Raw genomic sequence first — 22,212 nt, forward strand, 5'->3', positions numbered from 1 at the left:
AGTTGAAGGATTAACTGCAGAAGCATGGTCATGATGAGAGCTCAAATATCAGTGTCCCCACACCCAGAGAGCTGGAGTCTCATCAGTGATCTGTGTTAGACACTTGTAAACTCCAGAGGGTTTTTGCACATCTTCCCATTAGGGAACTAAATACCGGGAACTAAACTGGGGAATGGAAGGTAAAAAGACCAATGCAGATTCAAGGAAAAGGAATAAAAGGAAGAAGAGGAAAACCTGAACAGGGAAAAATCTGCAGTCAAAGAAGGATAAGACTTCCAAGAATAGTATCTTCTACTGAACAGAGCAAATTAGGAAGGAGGATGGAGCACTCCAAGACAAGGCCACAACTAAATAAGAGATTTTGGTAATACTAGCTTTCATTAAATTTGGGGAATTGAAGCAAAATGAGAAGATTCTAGACTAATCCTAGACACTGACACCAGACAACACATACTCAATCCAAAAAGGGTTGAAATTTACACAGGAAGGATTAACGAACAGTTTTGAAATCCTGACATCAATACCACAAACACACCTGATCTCTCCATCAACAAACAGTCCTGCAATCAAGACTTTCATATTGCAGATCACCCAGCCTTGTCCACAACTAAGATGTTGTGACAACTACAAGTCAATAACTTTTTGTATTGACACACACCTAATTTTAGCACTCCTTATAAGCTACGATCAGTCTAGTATGAGTTGAACAGAAAAACTCACTTTCATGTTCTTCATGCACAACTTTATTCACATGATCAACACATGACTGGATATCATTCCATGTGATAAATTCATTTCCTTCTGCACTTGTTTGAGCTTTCAGCTTCACCAAATCGTCAATGTATCTGTCAGAAAACAAAACCCAAACCCAGTAAACATCACATTGCAACAAGCTGGTCAGGGAGCACAAAATCCAGCATTGAGAACTCTACAAAAGTGGGAGAGGTAACAGGAGGGTTGAAAGTGAAAATGGGGAGAAAGAGAAATGCTGTGTGGAGGATGGTCAGCGCAAATGTGAAGTAGGTTCAAACAGACAAAACTGCCAAACAGAGAAAAGCACTGAAACACTGAATGAGGGCAAAGAAAATGTTGGGTGAGCTGGCTTAAGTACTAGCGACAACCTAATGGTATTCCAGCATGGCTTTAATGTGAAGCCCATGAGAAAGCATTGAGAGACAGCACGGGAACCAGACCAGTAAGAAATAGTAATTGCAAAAACAAGATGCAAGAGGCAGCAGAGATTAAATCAATACTGTAACAAATAATGTAGAAATAATGTAAAATTAAAGAGAAGGAAAATTCATGAAGTCACAGAATATAAGCAACATCAAGAACAGGTATGATTCCTTGAATTATTCACCTCTGTGAGTTCTCATCCTCAATGTTTGTAAGGCCTGTGACAGGACTGCTCAATTGTTTCCACACTGTATTCGTATCTCCTGAATCCAAAGCCCTGTTAATCAGGGCCACAGAAGACAGCATCTCTACAGCAACAGATAGCTCTGGATGGGTGAGGTGACCCTGCGTACACAGAGGACAACAAATTAATTCTATTTGCTCCATACAAACTACTGCTGCACATAGAAAACAACAGAGTAGCTGTCAGAACAGACATGTAACAAGGCAAAGGGACAACCTTTACAACAACAAAATAGAAAGATGAGTATCATAAACAAAGCTAGAGCACCAAGTAAGAGATTGAAGAACAGTCTTATAGGGCCAATTAGATCAAGATTTAAGGATTAAACCACATCAGAACAGACTGAACACCAAAGCGGTTCTATGAAGACTCAAGACAGGTTTGCTCCAAAGAATGCATTTAAGAAAACAGACAAGGTAGACCAAGTGACCCATGCCAACTTCCAGAAATAACAGAGAAGGTGATACTTACTTCAGGGCTCTGTTGCTGTAAGGTGGCCAGCTCCCTTTGGTAAAGATCTGCAGCAAATGCATAAACCTCTGGTAACTGGGCCTCTGGATTCATCATTTCTGCCACAGTCTTCTCAGCATCACCCATTCGAATTGCTGAATTAATTTTGGCTACTGCTGCCAGTCCTAGAAATTCAAAGAGCATAAAGAATAAGGAAGGGAGACAGTTGATAACAGCACTTTTATTTTACTCGAATACTTAACTAGAAAAAGAATAATACCCTTAGTCTTCCATTACTGAAGACAATTAAAATGCATAATGCTCATATTTAATACTTGTTCACCTTTTTGTCTGGTTATCAAATGACTGTTTTACCATTTCAATAATCCAGTACTAAGAAGCCTCACTGCAAATTTTTGGATGGGTGAATCATACCAATTTTCTCTTCCTTTCTGCCTCTGTCCTGTTCAAGGCAGTAACACAGGCACTCCATAGTGGGTACACACTGGCTAACTTAAAACACCGCAAGCAGGTAAACAAATGTGGACATCCATGCCTAGCAAATAAGGTACTCTGAAGGTAGCTGCCTACTTAATTCAGCATTCACTATTTTCCTCTTGTATTCTAAATCCTCTCTCCTCAAATCTCTGGTAATCTCCTTTCTACCTATCACAAAGTGAATTGCTCCAGCACAGTCAGAGCTCTGTGTGGTCTCAGAAGCATCTACCAAAAATCAATCAGCAAATGATCTGCATTTTATTTGCTACCTGATATTCAGGAACCGTAAAAGGTTCTGTAGCTCAGTGTGAATGATCAGCAGATAAACCTATCTTTCACATCTCCTGGAGCAATCCAGATTTTCTTCACAGATCCACAGCACAAAAATTCATACAAGTGCTCTATAAAAAGAAGTTATTTAAGGTGGATGCAAAAATTCTATGTTTCTTAATTCAAATTATATGCTGTTATCTCCAGCTACATTGTAAAAGCTGGATAAAAGACACTGCAATAATTAAGGCAACCATCTCTCTTTAATGTTCTTAGCAGCTGTAAAGTACTTAAAGAACATTCATAATGACCATTCATAATAGACCCAAATACTGTGCTGCGTCATTTTTTCGATCACATCCATGGTGACTTTGCTGCAATAATTTCTGCTGATCCTTACTTTGCTGGTACTGTTGTGCTGCCCTGTTAGCAGCATCTACTCCCAACTGCAACTCTTCCTTCTGCAGAGGACCTGTAAGGCCAGCCTAAAGAAAAAACAGAAACTGTGAGGGTGAAACAATGTTACATTACTCATTTCAATTACCTCAACAAAAATACTCCACTTCAACTTAAAACACTCTAATACTATATAGCTTCTGCAAATGAAGAATGCCATATACACAAGGAAATCAGAAATTACTTACCAGATTCTCAGTTCAGGTGCTGAAAGACCATGTATCTGTACAACCTGATCTTGTTTATATCAGAAGTGCAGTCCCGTGAACATAGCAATTAAAGGCAAGACTGCTTCCAAAATGATAAAATATTTAAGACAAAAGGCACAGTTTTGTGGGAAAAAACTCCCTGTACATGAGCTGCATGCTGGAGTGAGATTAGCCATTGTGCAGTTTGCCATGAAACAATCCATTATGTAATGTTGCAGTTTTCCTCTGAGCAACTAAAGAGTTAGCAGAACATCAAAATGGACAACACGCACCTTTGGCTTATACAGACACACTTCTTGGACTATATGATACTACACAAATACAAATGGAGACTGAGTATAACTAGGAAGGCAGGAGGGCGTGAGTAACTTGGGTAGAATCACAGAATCACTGAAGCTGAGAAAGACCCTTAGGACCATTGAGCCCAACCATACACCTAATACTGCCAAGCCCACCACTAAACCATGTCCCTAAGCACCGTGCCTGCAAGTGGTGTATGATGGTACTCCCCACAGTGAAAAGGAGTTCATGCTTACCTCATAGGCATTTATAAAACACATATATCCACATTATTTGGGCACTGACAACAGTGAAACAAGGGAGGACATACCTTAATTTTAATAGTTCTATCCACATACAAGTTAGTAGTTTAAGGTTTGGTGAATTTTATGTGCACATACATACAAACATTATACTGGCCTTTCACATGCAAGATAAAACCTAAATAATAGACAGGCTTACTGAATGCTTCAATCTCTTAACACTGACTTTTTCTAGCCAACACTAAAATGTAATGCAGGTATATATCAAGTGATTAGCACACAGTTGTATGGTGAAAGGCAGGAACAGGGGAAAAACCTCACAAATCAGGGTAATCTACACTTTTTCCATACCTCTTGTTTCTGTTGCCTATCACTCAAAAACTGCTTGAAATACCAGTCACAATTTTCTCGTAGCAATCCTCGGAGTCCCAGGGCTGGTGTTGCCAAAGCTTCATACAGTGCTAATGCATCTCCTTGTTCCAAAGCCAGGTCAATCCTTGATATGGCTGCATGTGCTATCAAGAGTAAAACAGAGTTTTGACGAAGTCCCATGGTTTACATAACCTACTGCACAGAAAGAAATACTCTTAGACCTGATAGATAGCATGTTAGGTATGTAATCCAAAAGGAAGACTTTCAGAGTCAATTATGAAGCAGTACTTGAAAAACAGGCTAATGGTTGGAAATGGCATGCACTATTCAAGATGAAGAACTGAAGGGCCCAGCAACATGGACAATCCATTTCCAAAAGGAAGGGTAACAGAAGTCAGAGAGAATTAAGCTTACAGCTATGTAGTAATAATGACTAAAAAACAAAACCAAAACCAACTAACAAGACCAAAACCAACTAACAAAACCAAAACCACACAACTGAAAAAAACCAAAACATCCCACCAGTAAAACAACCCGCAAAAACAGGGGAGTTGCTTTACAATTTTGTCAGCATTACAGAAAAAGAGGAACACAGGTTTCATTTTGAAGTACTCTTCCAAGTAAGACTATTAATATAATATGATACCTACTGTTCACTTTGTTGATGTTTCCCTGAATCTCAGCTTGAGTCAGAAGCTCTTCATACACATCTCTCTCACTATCTGAAGTTTCTGAGGCAATCTGAAGACAAAAACTAATCAGGGTTTCTACTAATTCCTTCTCCCTTACAGACCTTCTAACTGAAAAGGTCAGGATGGGTAACTATTTACCCATATAGAGCTGCGATAGGCCACAGATACACTACCTCTACACATGCAAAAAGAAGCCCTAGACATAAATACATTTAAAGTAACTATAGTCAAGCTCTGATACAGACAGCTTAGAAATATATTATTTCTAAGAGCTGTCTTTTCTAGAGCTCCAGAACATAGAAAGCAGTACACAGAGCTAGGCATGCATTATACAGTGCTCTAAAGCAACATGGACCAATTCCAGCAACAGTCAGTTTTGCTCATCATTTCATTGTTAGAAAAACATATCTACAGTGTATGAAAATAGAAGAATGCGCTCCCAACATAAAAATGCTGACAGGAGTTCTGCATCTATGCAACCCGTATTTCAGACAGCTAAACAGACTAACACAGCTAACTCTTGCCTGTTTTCTACAGTAAGACAGGTCACTGGGGAACATAATAGAAAGCCACAAGGAGTAAATCCACCTAAGACTATACATACAGGACTTAAACACACATTCGGTGAATTCCCCACAGTTTACACTGCAATACAAAATAGCAATGCATGCAAATAGTTTGAAAGAAGAACTGAGCTACCCTATTTTTAGCATTCTCCATCTTGTCTTGCTTTGCTCTGTAGAGTGTGGCTTGGTAAGTGGATTCCAGTCGATCATCAAGATTTATTAGCATGGCATTAGGGTTCTTCATTGCTGTAAGAGTGTCAGCTGGAACCTGATGGTCAATTGCTTCATTAATGGCAATGACAGCAGCATGCACTGGAAAACAAGCCACAGTCTGCCAGTTAGTCCCAGACAAAACAGCACTGTTACAAATCAAGAAATCAAGAATCCCTTATTTGAAAAAGCAGAAAAATTATCTGGAAATTAACTGGAAAGCAAAAGAATTATCAAAGTATCTCTCATTCCATCATGGCTTTGAGTTGTTGAAAAAAATAGCAACCTACTTTCTAGTTACAATACTTTAAGTAGTCGAATCATCGTGCTCCAGAAAAAAGAAAAATACACACGGGAAAAGAATAAAAACATCTTCCCAGTCTTCCAAAAGGCCAATCAGAAAGACGGTACTAGACTTAAAAACAGGCAGCATTAAAACCAACACTTAACTGATCTGCTGATTTGAATAATCAAACAAAATGCCATTTTTCCTTACATGCAGCTTCATCCACAGAAAGTTCATTTGCAAGAATTCCCCCAATCTTGCTGAAGGCAGGCATCTGAATACCATACTTCTCCAGTTCGAGCCTCATATTACTGATTTCCTCCTCTGAAACATACATTAAAACAGTGCTCCATGGGTTTGAACTCATTAGCACTGCTATACTAACTGCTGCTAAAAAAAAAATTAGGATAGCTACAAGAGATGACAATTATCATTTAAATAATACTTTGAATATAACTCAGTAAGTAAAACACAAGAAATGAAGATGCTAAGACATTTTGCACACTTTCCTAAAATCTACATTTCTCCCAGAAACTCGTATGGGAGTATTCCATAGTTTTTCTTACTAGAAAACAACACAAGAACGCTCATGAGGAGCTGGAAACAAACTCCATTCTGAGGTACTTCAACTGTGGTTGCCAGGAAAATGCCAGGTCAGGAAAATGTACAGGCAGTACAATTTAAGATTTTCTTTTTCCCCCCAGTCAGACTACACTGAGAGAAGCGAATGGAGTGCCTCAAGACAAGTGGTTGCTAAGTCATACAACTCTAAAAGACAGTTAATAGTTTAGCATTTTATAGGTATAATCAACAGCCAATTTGCAGGGAAATAAAGTTTATACACCTTTTAACTCAGATGTGTGCCCTCAGGCAAGAGCCTCACTAATGCAAAACACAGAATTTGACACTTCAGCAAAATTAAGGAAGTGAAACTTTGAGGAGGCATGTGGACACACTACTTTGTGCTAGCATCTCCTGCAGCAGATCAGCTGGCAAACACTTCTTCAGCTGATGGCACCTCTGAACTGTCACAGGAGGTCAGAACCACGTACCAAGTTCCAAACTGAAAACTCTCCCAAGGAGATGGATGCAAGGCTTAAGCATCTTAAAACAGTGACAAAAGAGTTAAGACACTGTTACTTGTGAAAGTAAATGATTAGTGAACTGATGACTGACTGGCTCAGAAGCTGGCAAATGAAACCTCCTCTAAAATTACTAAAACTCCTCACAGCCATTAATTTATAATTTTATTTGCATATGGGATATTAACAGTAACAATCCTTTAATTGACCTAAACAAGGGTTCAACAACTGATCTAGTAGAGTATGAGATAAAGGCAGCATACATGAGTGTTGGGGTTTTTTTACCTGTGAAGTCTACCTTGCCATATAAATCCTGAATCTGGGGGGCAAGACCCAGTTTAAAAAGGTACAGGCTAGAAAAGAAAACAAGCAAATAATTAAAACTAGTCATATTTTGTTGTGGTTCTGACAAGGATACAATTTTAGGAGATATAGATTCAGGGACAGGTAAGCCAATATAACAGCCGATAATCACCAAGAGTGAGCTGACTCCTCTCTTCCCCCCTCAACTGAACGTAACTGGCCCACCACTATGAAGCCTTCACAGAATTACAGAATGGTTGAGGCTAGAAGGACACTTTCAAGTTTGTCTTGTTCAAGCTCCCTTTTCAAACCAGGTCACAAAGGATCAAGTTCCCCAGGATCATGTCCAGATGGCTCTTGAGGATCACCAACAGTGCAGACCCTACATTTCAGAGCAACCTGTGCCACTCCTTGGTCACTATCACACCAAATGAAGAATTTCCTGATGTTAAGAGGGACCCTTCTGTGGTTCAGATTATGCCATTTACCTCTTGTCACATCACGGGACATCCCTGAAAAGAGCCTGGCTTCACATCTCCTTTGCATCCTCCCTTCAGAGAGTTGCACACATTGTTGACATTCCCAGAGCACTATATGTTATCTAGGCTGAATAGTCCCAACTGCCTCGGCCCATCCTGATAGGAGAGATCCTCTAGTCCATTAATCATCTTATTGACCCTTCCTTCAACTCTCTCCAGCATGTTTGTGTCTCTCTTATGCTGGAGACCCCAGAACTGGACATAGGACTGCAGGTGTGGCATCACCAACTGTGAAGTATTCACTAGGCTGATTTGGCTTACTAAAATCGGGTTAACGTATTCACCTGCAGCCTGATGAGAAACGGAACTGCTACAAAGGAGGGATGAACCCATACAGCTGAGTACAGATGGGACTAGAAAAAGAAAAGCAACTCCTCTACATTTTGCCTGTCGTGCTACCGCAACAGAGATCACAGAATCACAGAAAGGCTTGGGTTGGAAGGGACCTTAAAGATCACATAGTTCCAACTCACCCGCTGCCACAGGCAGAGACACCTTCCACTGTCCCAAGCTGCTCCAAGCCCTGTCCAACCTGGCCTTGAACACTTCCAGGGATGGGACAGCCAAAGCTTCTCTGAGCAATCTGTGCCAGTGCCTTACTATTTTCTTGGTTAAAGAATGTCCCTCAGACAGCAGAGAGGGCAGGAATTGGAATGAAAAGGTAGTAATCGCAATATACTTGAGCTGTTCTTTTTCCTTCAGAATCTGATCTGGCCACTGCCCAAGGCAAAATATTGGCTTCATGGATCTTTGCTCTGATCTGATGAGTTTGTTGTGCTAGAAAATTTGCCCTCATCTAGCCTTCAGTTCAGCTCTCTCTCCTGATGTCTTTCAGCTTCGCAGAAAGATTTCAGAAGCAATCAGATTTCTGTCCAGTATTCCTTACCTGAGTGCATGAATACAATAGATACAGCGTGGCATGTTCTTGCGATCATAGATATCTGTTGTTTCTGGGTAGAATATCTAAAGATAAAACAAAGTAGCAGTCTGAATTGTACTCACTCTATACAGCTAAATCACATCAGCCCAATTCTTCCACACTGCACTAGAGAAACAGCTCACAGAACAAAACTCTTCAAGCTTCTCTGCCCTGGACCAATGTTTCTCCTGCTTGAAATGTCAATCCTTCCTTTTGTTTCTAATACCCAAACCAGAGCTCCCATTTTCCTGCCAAGTTCCACATACATGAATGGGTAGAACCTTTCTTTTGTGTGTGCACCAAGATACTGGGTCATGAGGTATTAGCGAGGACTTTGGTGAAAGCCAAAGGATGAAGAAAAGACTTACAGAAGAAGAGAGAAAAGAGAATTTTGTTTGGATTAAATGCAGTTGAGAAACAAGAGAAGAGACAGTTTCAAATGGAAACCCAAACCAGCACTGAGGTGCTCTGCATACTATATTTTCAGTTAGCTGGACCCAAGAGCTTTCAGTCTCAAACACAAAGCTCTTCGAAGTTTAACAAAAGAGGTTGATACTGAAGTTTCAATTATTTCAGAAGTACTGACAAAGGATGTTATTTTCCAGTTATTTGAAGGTTCCTCGCTGTTGCCTATGAGCACAAAACAGGATTGCTCTTTCTGTAAAGGCAAGAGCAACTGAACAACCCTCAATTCCCCCAGGATCAGTTCCCTGGCTGTTCTGCATGGGAAAATACTTAAAAGCACCAGTATCTCTTGTAAATGTACTGAACCCCAGCCCAGTTTCTTTAACATCTTCTCACACATTTACTTCCACCCAAACTTTACTTACATCTGAAAATCTTACCTCATACCTGGCACTTCACATCTCTCTGTCTAAATCCTTCCTCATTTCTTTTCACCTAACCACCCTAACAGCAGATTTCAGTATTTCTTAATCCCAAATGTGTTTCTGTAAGATCATCATAGATCCCAGCTTTTCCAAAACTGAATTCAATTTGCAAGCTCATGTGCAAAGAAAACCTACATCAGATTAAACTACACAATGCCAGTTTTGGTAAGACTATGCATAACACAGCTACAAAAAAACTTGACTATCAGCCCAACACTACCACAGTTACATATATTTTCAGGCATGAAATTAGCCCAGAGAAGTTTATCAGGCCATTTCTCTGGTCAAGTCAATAATTTATATTTGATTAAGCTACACCAGGAACACTTCAAGTCGACGTGAAAATTTCAAAGGAAAATCTGAAGAAACGGAGAACACAGTATTTTCTGCTGTGCTGCTACTTTTAGCATTGATTTCTAAAAAAACTTCCACAATCGAACTGTAGCCCGGATACTGCTCAAAAGAATGCATGGCAAGAATGATGTAATGCAGATATTATGCAAGATAATTAATATTAGGGATATATGGTACAAAAGGATAAATTATTTTTCTCTTGGTCATTCTCACATGTGTAGCAAAATGAAATCTTTCAGTAAGTTTTAGGAGAGAGTTTCTATAGGTACACAAATCTAGAAATCTAAGAATTAACTAGAGTAACTGCGCTCATTTTTTTGTAACAGCAAATGCTTCCACGGAACGCAAAGCTTTTCTGAGATTATTTATTTATTTGGATGCACAAGACAGAAGTTACCTTGGGGAGACCAATCTCAGACATGGCATTCAGCCACTGGATTACATTATCTGTGTGTCGGAAGTGGAGACCAGTTGCCTGAAACAAAAATTGGCAGAAACAAGAGGGAGGGCAGTAAGAAACAAAATACCACAGCTGTCAAGAACAGCAGGGAGGTTCATTAACACAGAGAGTGAAAACAGCACTTCTGCAGGAAAGAAGTCAGAAGTCTTCTATATATGCTTATATCGACTGTTTATGACAAATTATTTCACCTAAGTGCAAGCCTAGATATAAAGCTAAGAGTCCACCCACCCTCTCATTTAACCATTGTTCTAGAGTGAAGGCAGAGTTTCTCAGGTTAATATGAATTAACCTTCTGCTTATTTTCTCACAGTACCTCCATGTGTACATATTCCCATTTTAGATGTCTATCTAAAGAAGTATCCATGGTCAACAGCACTCACCTTATACCTAGTCTGTTCCCTATCATAGATTTTCTTCACAGAAACCACTTTAGGGGAGAAAAAGTTTCCAAGTTTCGCCAGGTAGACTCCATTTCTCAATCCTTCTTCCAGCTCTGTTGTAGCAGGCAGCTCCTCATTCAAACAGGCCTCCATCCATCTGGAAGTGCAAGAACAATGGTCACATGAGTGTATTTCCAATTTGTGAACACAACCCCATGCCAAACAAGTCTCATGCTGCTGCTGCTGTCATACTCAAGCATAGTATTCACTTAGCACTAGAGGCTGAAAACAGATATAACACTACCACAGAGTCTGCATCATTAAAATGCTAGTTGGCAACACTTCTGACAAAATATTAAGGAGAAGTACAGAGTTCACCAGCCAGAGTTTCAAAAGTAATTAAGACACTGTCTCATTCATGTTTCTCCTTCAGCCCATGACTTAGCTTGTACCGGTCTAGACATAGCGGCCATCCTGTCCTTTTAACTGAAGTCTTCCCCTTGTACAGGTTTATCTCACAAGCATTTCTTTACTCTCCTTAAGTATTTACTAGTTATTTCATGACTTTGTGCTGCTTACCAAGCTCTTTTAAATGATCTCACAGAGAGCCCTTACAATGTTCACAGAATCATAGAATGGTTTGGGTCAGAGAGAACCTCAAAGCCTATCTCATTCCAACCCTCTGCCATGAGCAGGGACACCTTCCAGTAGAGCAGGTTGCTCAGAACTCCATCCAAGCCTGTTCCCAAACACTTACAGGGATAGGACAAGCCACAGTTTCTCTGGGCAACCTGTTCCAGTGCCTCAACACACACAGAGTGAAGAATTTTTTCCTAATATCTAATCTAACCCTACCCTCTTTCAGTTGGTGATGTTGTTCTCAAGTCTATCTTCCTATATATCTTCTCCCACCCTACTATACATTTCAAGAACAGGAGAAAAAACATGGAACAGGCATTCCTCTCCTCATAACTCATCTTCCCTTGTTGCCTTCCATCTCATTTAATGGTATCATGGACCTCATGACAAAAATAAAGACTACAGCAAAACATTTTGAAAAATCACTGTTCTCAAAACAGAGGTACACCTCGATATTTCTTCTGTACAAGCTACTGGAGGCTGTAAACTGCAAGCTCAGCTACAATTTCTCCTAAAGATGACATGCTACCTGGCTGTTCTGGGCTCTAAAAAAGGGACCTGCACAACCACAGGCCACTTTCTAACGCGTCTTACTCAGATCATGCCTTACTTGCAGCTTAACTCTAAAGCTCTTACAGGACAGATGAGCCTTGGATGAATTAAGATCACAGAAAGGTGGCTTTCAAGACAATAGGGGCCCAGAATAGCATCAGTCCATACTATAAAACAGAGCTGACAGTGTAACGTAAACAAGTCTCGTAATTTGGCTCACAGGGAGGATAAGCCCACATTACTGGCACTGATCTGAAACATAAGCAAGTAGATGATCCTGCTTCAACCCAGTGCACTTTAAATCCCAAATGAGACACCAGTGCACTGTGGACTGCAGCCTGAACCCAAGAAAAGGAAGGGGGTGGGGGGGGAGAGGGCGCGGCTTGCAGCCCAAAGCGGGACCTGGAAAAGCAATAAGGAGTAGTGTTTACCAGGAAGAAAATGTTTCTGGGAACACCTGGCCAACATCTGTACATAAGCTACAAAAAGAAACTCAGTTCTTCTTAAAACTACTGTTTTCCCAGATTTTGCTGCTTTCCTCTCAAAAACCTTAGTCGCTCTTGAATATTGAGCTCTAGAAAAATGCACACCCTAACTGAATACGTAATAAACACGACATAAGTTCAAAAAGATACCCTTGCATGCCCAACCAAAGATTCCTGAAAGGACACGGAGCTACTCAGACACTGGAAGAGTCCAAATCACAGCAACAGTTTGCACAATACCTTCCCAACTACCTTACTGGGAAAACAAAAAAAACCCAAAAACACCCACTTCCTTCAGACTAGAAGACCTAAAATGGAAGTAGAAGGGAAATGTGACCAAACTATTTAATTAGTACCTTATGGAAGGACACAGAGGCAGTGAGCTGTCTATCTCCATACAGAAAGATAAATGGCCCATAATTAGAACATAAGCCATTTCAATGTACTCATACCTGTTTCAACAGGTCCTAAGTGGGTGTTAATGTAACTACAAAGCTAGAGCAATTTACATACAGTAATGTTCCCCCTTGGTGTGGCATTGCTTAACCATTTGCTAAGCCAGAGGACAAAGCTGTGTTTTCAGAAAACATCATCCAGTACCTTTTATATTTAAAAGCTCACATACTTGTATTAAAATTAACACCTGTCATCCTTAAAATACAGAAGTAAATGTGGAATTTCCAGATGAACAAGATGAATGCATTTCTCAATGAACAGGGAACCTGGCTGATGGGCAACAACCTCTACTCCTTTTAGACATTAGGCATTAGAACAATATGCCATCAATAAGCTTTTCACAGGAACTTTCAATTCTTTTCTGCTACTTCGGTTGTTTCCACTATGCTCCCTCCCCCTCACCAGTACAGAAAAAAAATGTTTAACCCAGAATTATTTTTTCAATCAAGTTTCATCACATGACTGAATAGATAACATTGGACTTAAAATTTTACTGAAGCTAACTCTAATTAAAGTAGTAATGGCACCTTTCCAATCAGTTAGTCATACTGTTACAAAATCCCCCTCTTAAGAAAAGGTTCTTGAATACCTACATGCAGCTACTACCATCACCTGCAATTTAGAGCCAGGCCTTCCTGACAAGACATGACAATAAAAATGTAGCATCAGGTACCGCTGGGCAGCCCCAGTCTCTCAAGTAATGTTGTCTTCAAGCTTTCAAAGCAAACACTGCTCCACTACCAAGGACTGGAAAAACTTAACATCAGTCATCTCAACTGTCAACTTTTTTATTCTCCCACAATACGGAATTATTGAGGATTGTGACAAGTTACACAAATGTGTCCTATGTTTGAAAAGTATCATAGGCATATTTCAACCAGAACTGGAGTTTAGACACAGCAAAAACTTAACACTGATCATATGGCATACCTGTTGCTCTTTCACTTGTGAAAATGTTGAGTCTGGCTAACCCTGAGACAATGGAAATAGTGTGGAAAAGAAATTAAAAGTCACTCTTTTCCTCTCAGACTGATTATAGACAAGCCTGAAGAAGTAGAACTAGCAATCCGTCTCTCCAGAAACTGTTGCAAGAATATCCAATTGAATAAACAAAAATATTAGAGCAGAAAATTTAAAAAATGGACAAAGGCTCTAAGAAAGGCTGCTCATTTCATGACAGGACTACCGTGCAGTATGTTCCAGCACAAAAAAACCCCAGAGCACGGCACACAAAATACAGAAGGCATCAATAGTTGGAAAAAAAGTGATTTTATCCACCAATGAGGAAAGCTCACTTTTTGGTCATCATTAAGTAGAAGTAATTTCCAGGCAAAACAAATTATTTGCAGGGGCCAGAAATATAAATAACATTTTCTAGCCTTCAACTGTCCTACAGTTCCAATACAATGGCCTTTCCTTTTTCACACAGACCTAGCCAGTGACATTTTTCAACTCCAAGGCGACACAGTGGCCCAACACACCATCTGAGTCTGCACCTGGTGGTCACTTCCACTAAACTGTGGAACCTTGATACATCATGCTGAAGAATAACTGGTACCATTAGTATCAGAGTCTGGTACCAACACCGTTGGCTGAAGCTCAGTTGTCCACAGGACCACATCACATTCTGCTTACTGCACACCTCACCAGTTTCATTAGCAGGAAAGCTGCAAACAGAACTTCCATGTAAATTTCTGAGCTGCTAGTTTAAGAGCACTGGCCACAGAGTTCTTGATCATCAGACAGAATCATGCAAGTCTTCTCTTTGCAAGCATGTCAGTGCCACAGCACTCCTTCCTTGCTTCTAGCATTCCCCTACCAACTACATTGCAGAAGGTTGCCATCTCCTTCTTCAAGGAGCGTATGCTCTGTTTCCTCCTGAATGAGGTCTGGAGAGGCATAGAGTTTAACGCTCTTTCCAGGCGCACAGGACTGTTAGTCTCCAGTCTTTGTAACACCGTATGCCATACCAACGTCTTTTAATTAGAAAAACGAGCCTGCCTAAACCTGTGCTTTACCAACAGACCTAGATTGCCTTAAACATCTCACAACCATGAAATAAGCAGGCTGTTTGCCCAAAATTACATTCTTCAAACACATCTTCAACATGGGATTTCCATATGCGTGCTCACGCTGTGGTTACAAATTCTTGAAACTAGGTCATTTTTGTGCACTTTAAAGTGCCTAGAGCATCAAGAAAATCAACACTGGATACCTTTGTGGTCTAACTCTGTCAAACATCACAGTGCTGATGCAAAAGTTCCTAAAGTTGTCCAGTCCAGGCTCAAAAAAAAAAACAAACAAAAAAACCAAACAACAAACAAACAAAAAACCAACCCAAAACATATAATAGTTTTGCCCACAAGAAAATAAATGGAAAATTTGCTCTTGATCTGCCAAAGTCAATATGAAAACCTGCAGCAGTAAAGACGCAAAAATATTCACATGCTTCAGTTTTTGGTAGTTAATTAGCTGGTTTCACAATTCCAGGACAACTACATTTTGAACAAGAAGGACCTGTAAAGTGATCAGCCTCTCCCTGTGTTGAAAACTACGTTGATTTAGGTGGCAAGTAGCTTGTTTCACAGGATTTCTGACATACAGTAAATAATATAAACCTCCTTAAGTAATAGTTTGTGATAGCATCTTATTCATGTGGCTGCCGTAGCAGGAGAATTTGGCAAGAATCTTGCAGATGGCAGAAAACATACAAGAGGTCAAAACTCTCTGCCAAACAGAGTTTCAGTGATCACAGTATACCCATCAGTCAGAAGCTGGAAATGAGACAGTGAACAATGCTAGCCTGCTACACAATGCTTCCTACTACAAAAATGACAAATTATGTCACAGAATGACTTTCAGAATATCAAGTGTTCCACTCAGAACAACAAAACCTCAAGAAAGAAAAACTGTCTCCCTTTCCCTAACTCCCCAATGGATTTGCTCACCCTCAGGGTCCATATTTGCATAACACATCAATGTTTTTGGCCCATCTTGTCTAGCACCTGGCACTGACACAATTTCAAACATTATCATCTTTTGCCTGAGAACTCATCCTACAGAAACAAGGGTCACAAAAGAAGACTAAGGGACACCAGCACATTCCAGACAGCAGGTGTCCAATCTAAAGGAAGGTACCAACAATACTTATTTAGAATTCCACTCTTCAAAGATCATAATCACATGTCAGGGAAGGGTGGGAGGAAGAGAAGCACAGGAATGCTTTCACAGTAGTGTAACAGTCAACATCCTGGGAAACATGATCATCATCAAGAGATACAATGTTCAAGATCACTCGCTTTAAGTCTTCCAAAGCAGGTAAATCTGAAATCACACTTGTTAATATTCAGCACTTTGTTCATATCAGTATGACACATTGCCAGGTATCTTTAAAACCACTAAAATTGCACCAGTAACCACCATAAAACTATCAGGATTGTAATTTGAATTATTCTACTGAGCAAGATGTGTTTACTAAAACACATTTTGACTGCTCTTTGGTCTATAATCCTCTATTTCTCTACCAAAAGCTTCATTCTTAATTTCATTTTCAACTCAGATAGCTTTGAAAAATCTAACAAGCTGAAATAGAAATTTAAATCTTTGTCACTTGCCCCAGAAAAGAAAAAGCTCTTGCCTTCAACCTTGGTCTAAAGCCAGTATCTATTGAACCTATATGTGGTAGACAGTCAGGAAATGTAGTTACACTCATGTTCCAACACCACAGCAAAATCTGCCAGACCTTGTCAAAGGGGGAAGCTGATTTGTATTTGGACATAAAAACTGAAACACCCACCCCAAGGTTTCACTCTACCTTATACTCACAAGCATCAGAAAGTAACTGGTGCCCAAGAAGTCTGTCCTGCAATCAATCAAGCAGGAAAAGGACATTCAAGCTGTCCACCCAGGAGTGGGCCATTACACTTGTTGCCCTGACATGGTGGGTGACCAGTCATCCAGTTCTCCTCACATCTCCTGGGCACTTTCTCAGTTGGCAACCACACGCAGAATTTATGTGTTACAGATAAGGATAAGCCTTTTCCCACCCTCTGATTGTGAACAGCAATGACTCTCTCTGTCTGGTACCACCTCCATGATTCACCAGCATTTGTTCACTGTGCTCTGCCTTCAAAGGGGGGTCAGGTGAAACCGAATGCAAACTTGCTGGGATCTGGATGACTAGCAGCTAATCCAGGCATTTCTAAAGACAAGTCATTCCAACTGCTGCATGTGGTGCCTTCACACCTAGATGCTTCTGTTCATGATCATTTAGCCCTTCTAGTGCAATTCCCCACAGGTGTACCAAGGAAAAGATGCATAGCCACTGCAGCAGGCCAGCACAGGAAAAAGTGGTCAGAGCAAAAGGGCAGCACCTTTTTTTACCCCCCAACAGTGTCTGCATAAGCCATCTGAAAGAATGTACTATGGCTTAAAGGCTTTTTCACTGCTCCTTACTGCCAACACCACAGGTATGGCAGTCTTTGGACTAACCATACTATTAATTTTTTTGAAAGATGAGGATTCTCATACTCCAGCAGATCATTTGTATGTAGAAGCAATCTCAAATATTTTTAGTGCAGGAACAAATGTAGACTTGGCAAGCATTCTCACAGATGGTTAAGAAGAGAAAACTTGGAAGACCACCTCAGCTCTTCATCCAGTTCACCTGAACAAGGGCATTAGACAGCCATGGAAAAAAAACCAACAAAAACTTCTCTTTAAAATAACTCGTTCTACCAACTCTAAACAAATCAAGGAATCACCTCAGAAGATGAAAGATCTCTCCGAGAGGTAACAACAGCAAAGTAAAATAAATTTATCACATCAGGTGTGCTCTCCTCTAGAAAATTAGGTGGATATTTAAATGCCTTTCAGTAAGGTTTGTACAGGAAGAGACACAGTCTCTCAGGTGGAGAGCTAGGAAAACAAGTACTGCCTACTGCTAAAAGGTTCCAGAACATTCTCATTATCCACACAGACATGTTCAGTTCAAAGACACAAAAGAGCAAAAAATTAGTGAGTAACACAGGCCAGATTTTTCCAGTGATTGATGTACTCCTCCTGGCAACATGCAGCCGAACCAAAGAGGATACTGATACTTTGGCATTTAAATCTTTCCCTCCACCACTCCCCGCCTCCTTAAAAGTAAATATGAGGCTCCTCTTTGCTCCCTTGCAAACACTGCCAACAACCTGTAAAATTCCCTTAGCTGCTCTTGCTGATGAGGATACTACTGCATTTGCCATGTTTGCCAAAAAGATTTGCCATTTGTCCTGGAGAGCTCTCAGATGAGTACCAAGCCCACAGTCAAGGGGAACTTAATTATCAAACACACAGAAATCTTTTTCAAGCTAATTGCCTCAATCACTTAGCATTAGAAACTAAATAGGCCTAAATGCTTGGAAGCTACAAAACCACTGACATTATTATACCTCAAGACCAACCTGATTTCTTGTAAATAAGGGTTATTAAGAAGCACTCCACAGTATGCAATAGCCAAGAACCGCTAGTGACATCTATTTGCTTTGGTTATTTTGGGTTGCTCTCTCCTTACATTACACACAGTACTCCTTCAGAAAGCACCATCCAAAAAGAAAAATCCTGGTCTCTGAACAAACAGTTGTTTCTTTCTTCCTGGCCTGCCTTTCATTACTATTTCCAGTGAGTCATAAAAAAAGTATCCAAAGTGAGGCAAAGATGGTGGTACTCCACCACTGTCCTTTCTGTACCTCTCTCCACCCATTTTTCAGAAAAATACAGTTCTGAATGTGCATTCCAAGACACTTCCAGCCCAGACAGCCACTCCCTGCCAACTGCATGAGATCATCAACGAAACAGTACAGGATCTGTAGAGAAATACCTCAAGTCCAAACAGGAGCTGATAAAAGCCCAAATAAAGTGGTAAGAGCTAAGCAGAAGTTACTTCAACTTACAACTAGTGATAATAAAATATTATCTATGAATACTCCTGGATTACAATCTAACACGGGACTTGCGTTGTATCTGAGAGAAGCAGAAAGCAAAAAAAAACCACCACAAAACAACATACACGAAAAACCAATCCAAACAACCAACCCAAAACCAGTACCTGACCCAATCTACAACTGGAAACACCGATGAAGAATATTATAGTAAAACACCCTGACTTCTAGATAAGGACAACAAAATTTAGGTCTCTCGGGCTGGTTCTATTTGAGATAAATATACCCTTACCCTTCTGTGAGCATGAGCTGACAACAGAACAGAGTATACTCTTACAGTTTTATCTGCACTGCCACAGCTTTTCTACTAAACTGCTGTGATTTGGAGACAGGGGAAAAAAAAAAGCAAAGCAATCCAAACAAATGAAATAAAAGAGAACACGAAAAAGAAAACTTGAAGTATTAAACAACACTTATTAGTAAAGCCATTTTTATTCAAGAATGAGGCATCTGGCCCACACATAGTAGAGTAATCCCTCTATTCACAATCTTCATTTTAACTCCAAATTTCATTTCAGTCTTTCACAATCTTGAGCAACTTAGTTACACTTTGCCTCCCTTTCTCCAACTAGCAAGAATTAATTCCTGTTTCACAAGACTGTTGCACATTATTAACTGAAATAAAAAACTACTAAATAACAATAGAACAACAGTGACAGTGAAAAAAAACCAACCAAACAACGTGCTGGAATACCATTAAATAAGTACAAATGATTCCTCTGATAATGTTTCTGATGTATGCTCATTAGTAGACAGGTCCTGCAAACAGTTATAAATTGCCATAAATTGAGTATGGAAATACTAAAAGTTACTGCACATCGGCTGTCACATCAGACAGTTCAGAAATTCAAACTTTTCTAAATTTTTTATTTCAGTACAAAGTTAGGTGCTAGCCAATTTTCATCTTACCTTCTTCTAATATTTTAAAAAAACCCACTTTGCTTCTAGATTCCATATCTGTTGCTCGGTTAAAGGGATAGCAAGCCTCTGACAGTGCTGATGCAATGCAAATCAGCATGCTGTTAATCACATGATTTTAGGTGCCTTTATGTTATAGGAAAAAAAAATTAATATAAACTACAGTGTTTGAATGCAATATTGTACTGTAATAATATAACATGATTATGGGAAAGAGGAAGGGAGTACAACAACAGTAGTGTTGTTCTTCAGCTGCCTCCCACCCTCCCTTGGCTACCATCAACTTTACAACGTTCACCTTTTCAGCTTCTGAGTGTGATATGGGGTGCACCAGCTACCTTCCTCTGCTCTTAGGTCCTCCTCCTTAGAGATGTAACTTCCAATCTGACATTCTCTCACCGTGAAGAAAGATTATTAGCCCTCCCACAGCTCAGAGGGACTGTAATCAACAGCACAAGCAAAATACCACACTATCTAATTCAGATGCTGTATCTTAGTTACACTACTGGCAAAGATGTCAAATACAGAAAATCTCAGATCAAGGGCATTAATTTCAAACACACTGATCTCTTATAGTTCTTGTTTAATTGATCCTGTTAAATAAACTCCTTACCAACAATGCACCCAAAAGCCTTCTTCTAGACTGCACCAGTAGTAATAAATAAAACTCAAAGGGCAATTTACAAAATAACTTCTCAGTAAGGAAAAAAAATTCCTGGAGCAGACAATGAACTCGAGCCTTTGCTTTCCCTGGTGTATCTTAATTATTAAACTAAGAAGTCTGCTCCCCTCCTGGCCATTTAATCTTTAACTCTTATGTTAAGTGATATAGCCTTAGGAATCAGGAACTCCCACTCACATATACATGAATAGCCTGTAAACCACTAAGCAAACATGGGTTATGGGGTGGATAGGGTTGAGGCTCTCCAAGCAGACCTTCCACTTGAAAAATTACTGCTCCAACTGCCAAGGTGGATACAGCGAAGGCTGTACACCACTGCTTGCATTTTGAGCAACACAGCTGTTGCTTCATTCTTTACAAAACTTACTGGTAACCACTGGGCATTGTTTGAAACATCTCAAGGCTCACCCGGAGACAAGAGTGAAAACTTCCTTTTTTTCTGACAAGGTGTGGCAAAAATCAAATGCCCAGCTGCTCAACCTCATCAATATCAAGACAACACTCAGAAGAAGAGACAACATCACTAAGAACTTCAGAGTCAAAGCTGATTTATTTAAAGAATAAGTCCCCATGATTAAGCAAGAGCTTAATGAAAATACTAAAGCTGTAACTGTGGAACGTATTTTTGCCTGAGTTTTTTTTTTTGCAAATCTAGGTATGGAATTCAAGAGAGAATCAGCACCTCCTCAAGCATTTACTCCAAGGCCGATGACAGGAGGAGTCCACAAGTGAAGGATGTGGGACTCCATCAAGCTTGGACAGTTACTACAGTGCAACTCATCTCTCCCTGTTTGCCCAGCATTTGCTGCTAAAAACTTTGGATTCAAAGGGAAAGAGTTACTTTGAAACACAGTCAGATCTTACTGACTACTTCAAATTTCATTCAAGTCCGCATGAAAGGAAAATTATCTACTAGTAACTAAGCAGTCTTTGTGAACTTATAATAGTGATCATCCTCATAAAGCACCTAAAGGACTACAGTATAAACTGAGTGCTCCCCGACCCTTCAAAAATAAATATAATAATTCTTGATAAAATTAAAGTCCTGGAAATAAATCCTTTATATTCTGCAGTGGTAAACTTGTACAAACTCAGTACTTTCTTCTCAGTAAAGTCACTATAGCTGAACATGTCTGTCTTGCTAAGGAAGAATTACACAGATTTATACAAAATTCACCACCCAGCCAGGGAAAATTTTCTGTCTCTTAACCTATATCATCTTTTGAAGGACAAAGGGAGACTTAAGTATTCGGTGAGCCATGACAAAACACGCTCTCGGCTATGCTGAACATGTATTTATGTATGTCTCATTCCTATGCTTCATGTACAGCATATAGGATTTAATCTTTGCCAAATATTTTTAAAATAGCAAAAATAAGACTTCATGTATTAATTTTTAATGCCAGTCCTTTTTCCTTCAACAGCAGATATACAGCATCTACCATGTTCTGATCATACTTTCAATTAATTGTCTGAATGAAGATATACGTATGTTTATATGCTTATTAAACATGGAGATAACACAAAAGCTACACACATGCTGGAAGACAATAAGATAAAAGTTATTTTAATATTTCAAACAAAAATCAGGAAAATCT

The 22,212-nt window shown here is 39.7% G+C and overlaps 1 protein-coding gene across 2 annotated transcripts in view; it reads right to left on the reverse strand.

Annotated features, from left to right (window-relative positions):
- Positions 1-22,212, reverse strand: part of IQGAP1 (IQ motif containing GTPase activating protein 1) — a 55,611-nt gene that overhangs the window by 27,889 nt on the left and 5,510 nt on the right. For both annotated transcript variants that reach the window (XM_008637222.2, XM_017738078.1), the window contains exons 3-14: positions 10,902-11,058; positions 10,456-10,533; positions 8,782-8,858; positions 7,339-7,406; positions 6,182-6,295; positions 5,609-5,787; positions 4,868-4,958; positions 4,197-4,360; positions 3,039-3,123; positions 1,892-2,055; positions 1,361-1,521; positions 721-845 (exon numbers count right to left, since the gene is read on the reverse strand). In XM_008637222.2, the coding sequence (XP_008635444.1) occupies positions 721-845; positions 1,361-1,521; positions 1,892-2,055; positions 3,039-3,123; positions 4,197-4,360; positions 4,868-4,958; positions 5,609-5,787; positions 6,182-6,295; positions 7,339-7,406; positions 8,782-8,858; positions 10,456-10,533; positions 10,902-11,058 (1,463 nt within the window). The remainder of the gene's footprint in view (positions 1-720; positions 846-1,360; positions 1,522-1,891; positions 2,056-3,038; positions 3,124-4,196; positions 4,361-4,867; positions 4,959-5,608; positions 5,788-6,181; positions 6,296-7,338; positions 7,407-8,781; positions 8,859-10,455; positions 10,534-10,901; positions 11,059-22,212) is intronic.

This window comes from Corvus brachyrhynchos, unplaced genomic scaffold (genome assembly GCF_000691975.1).
Source record: "Corvus brachyrhynchos isolate BGI_N302 unplaced genomic scaffold, ASM69197v1 scaffold200, whole genome shotgun sequence".
In the NCBI taxonomy this organism is placed as follows: Eukaryota; Metazoa; Chordata; class Aves; order Passeriformes; family Corvidae; genus Corvus; species Corvus brachyrhynchos.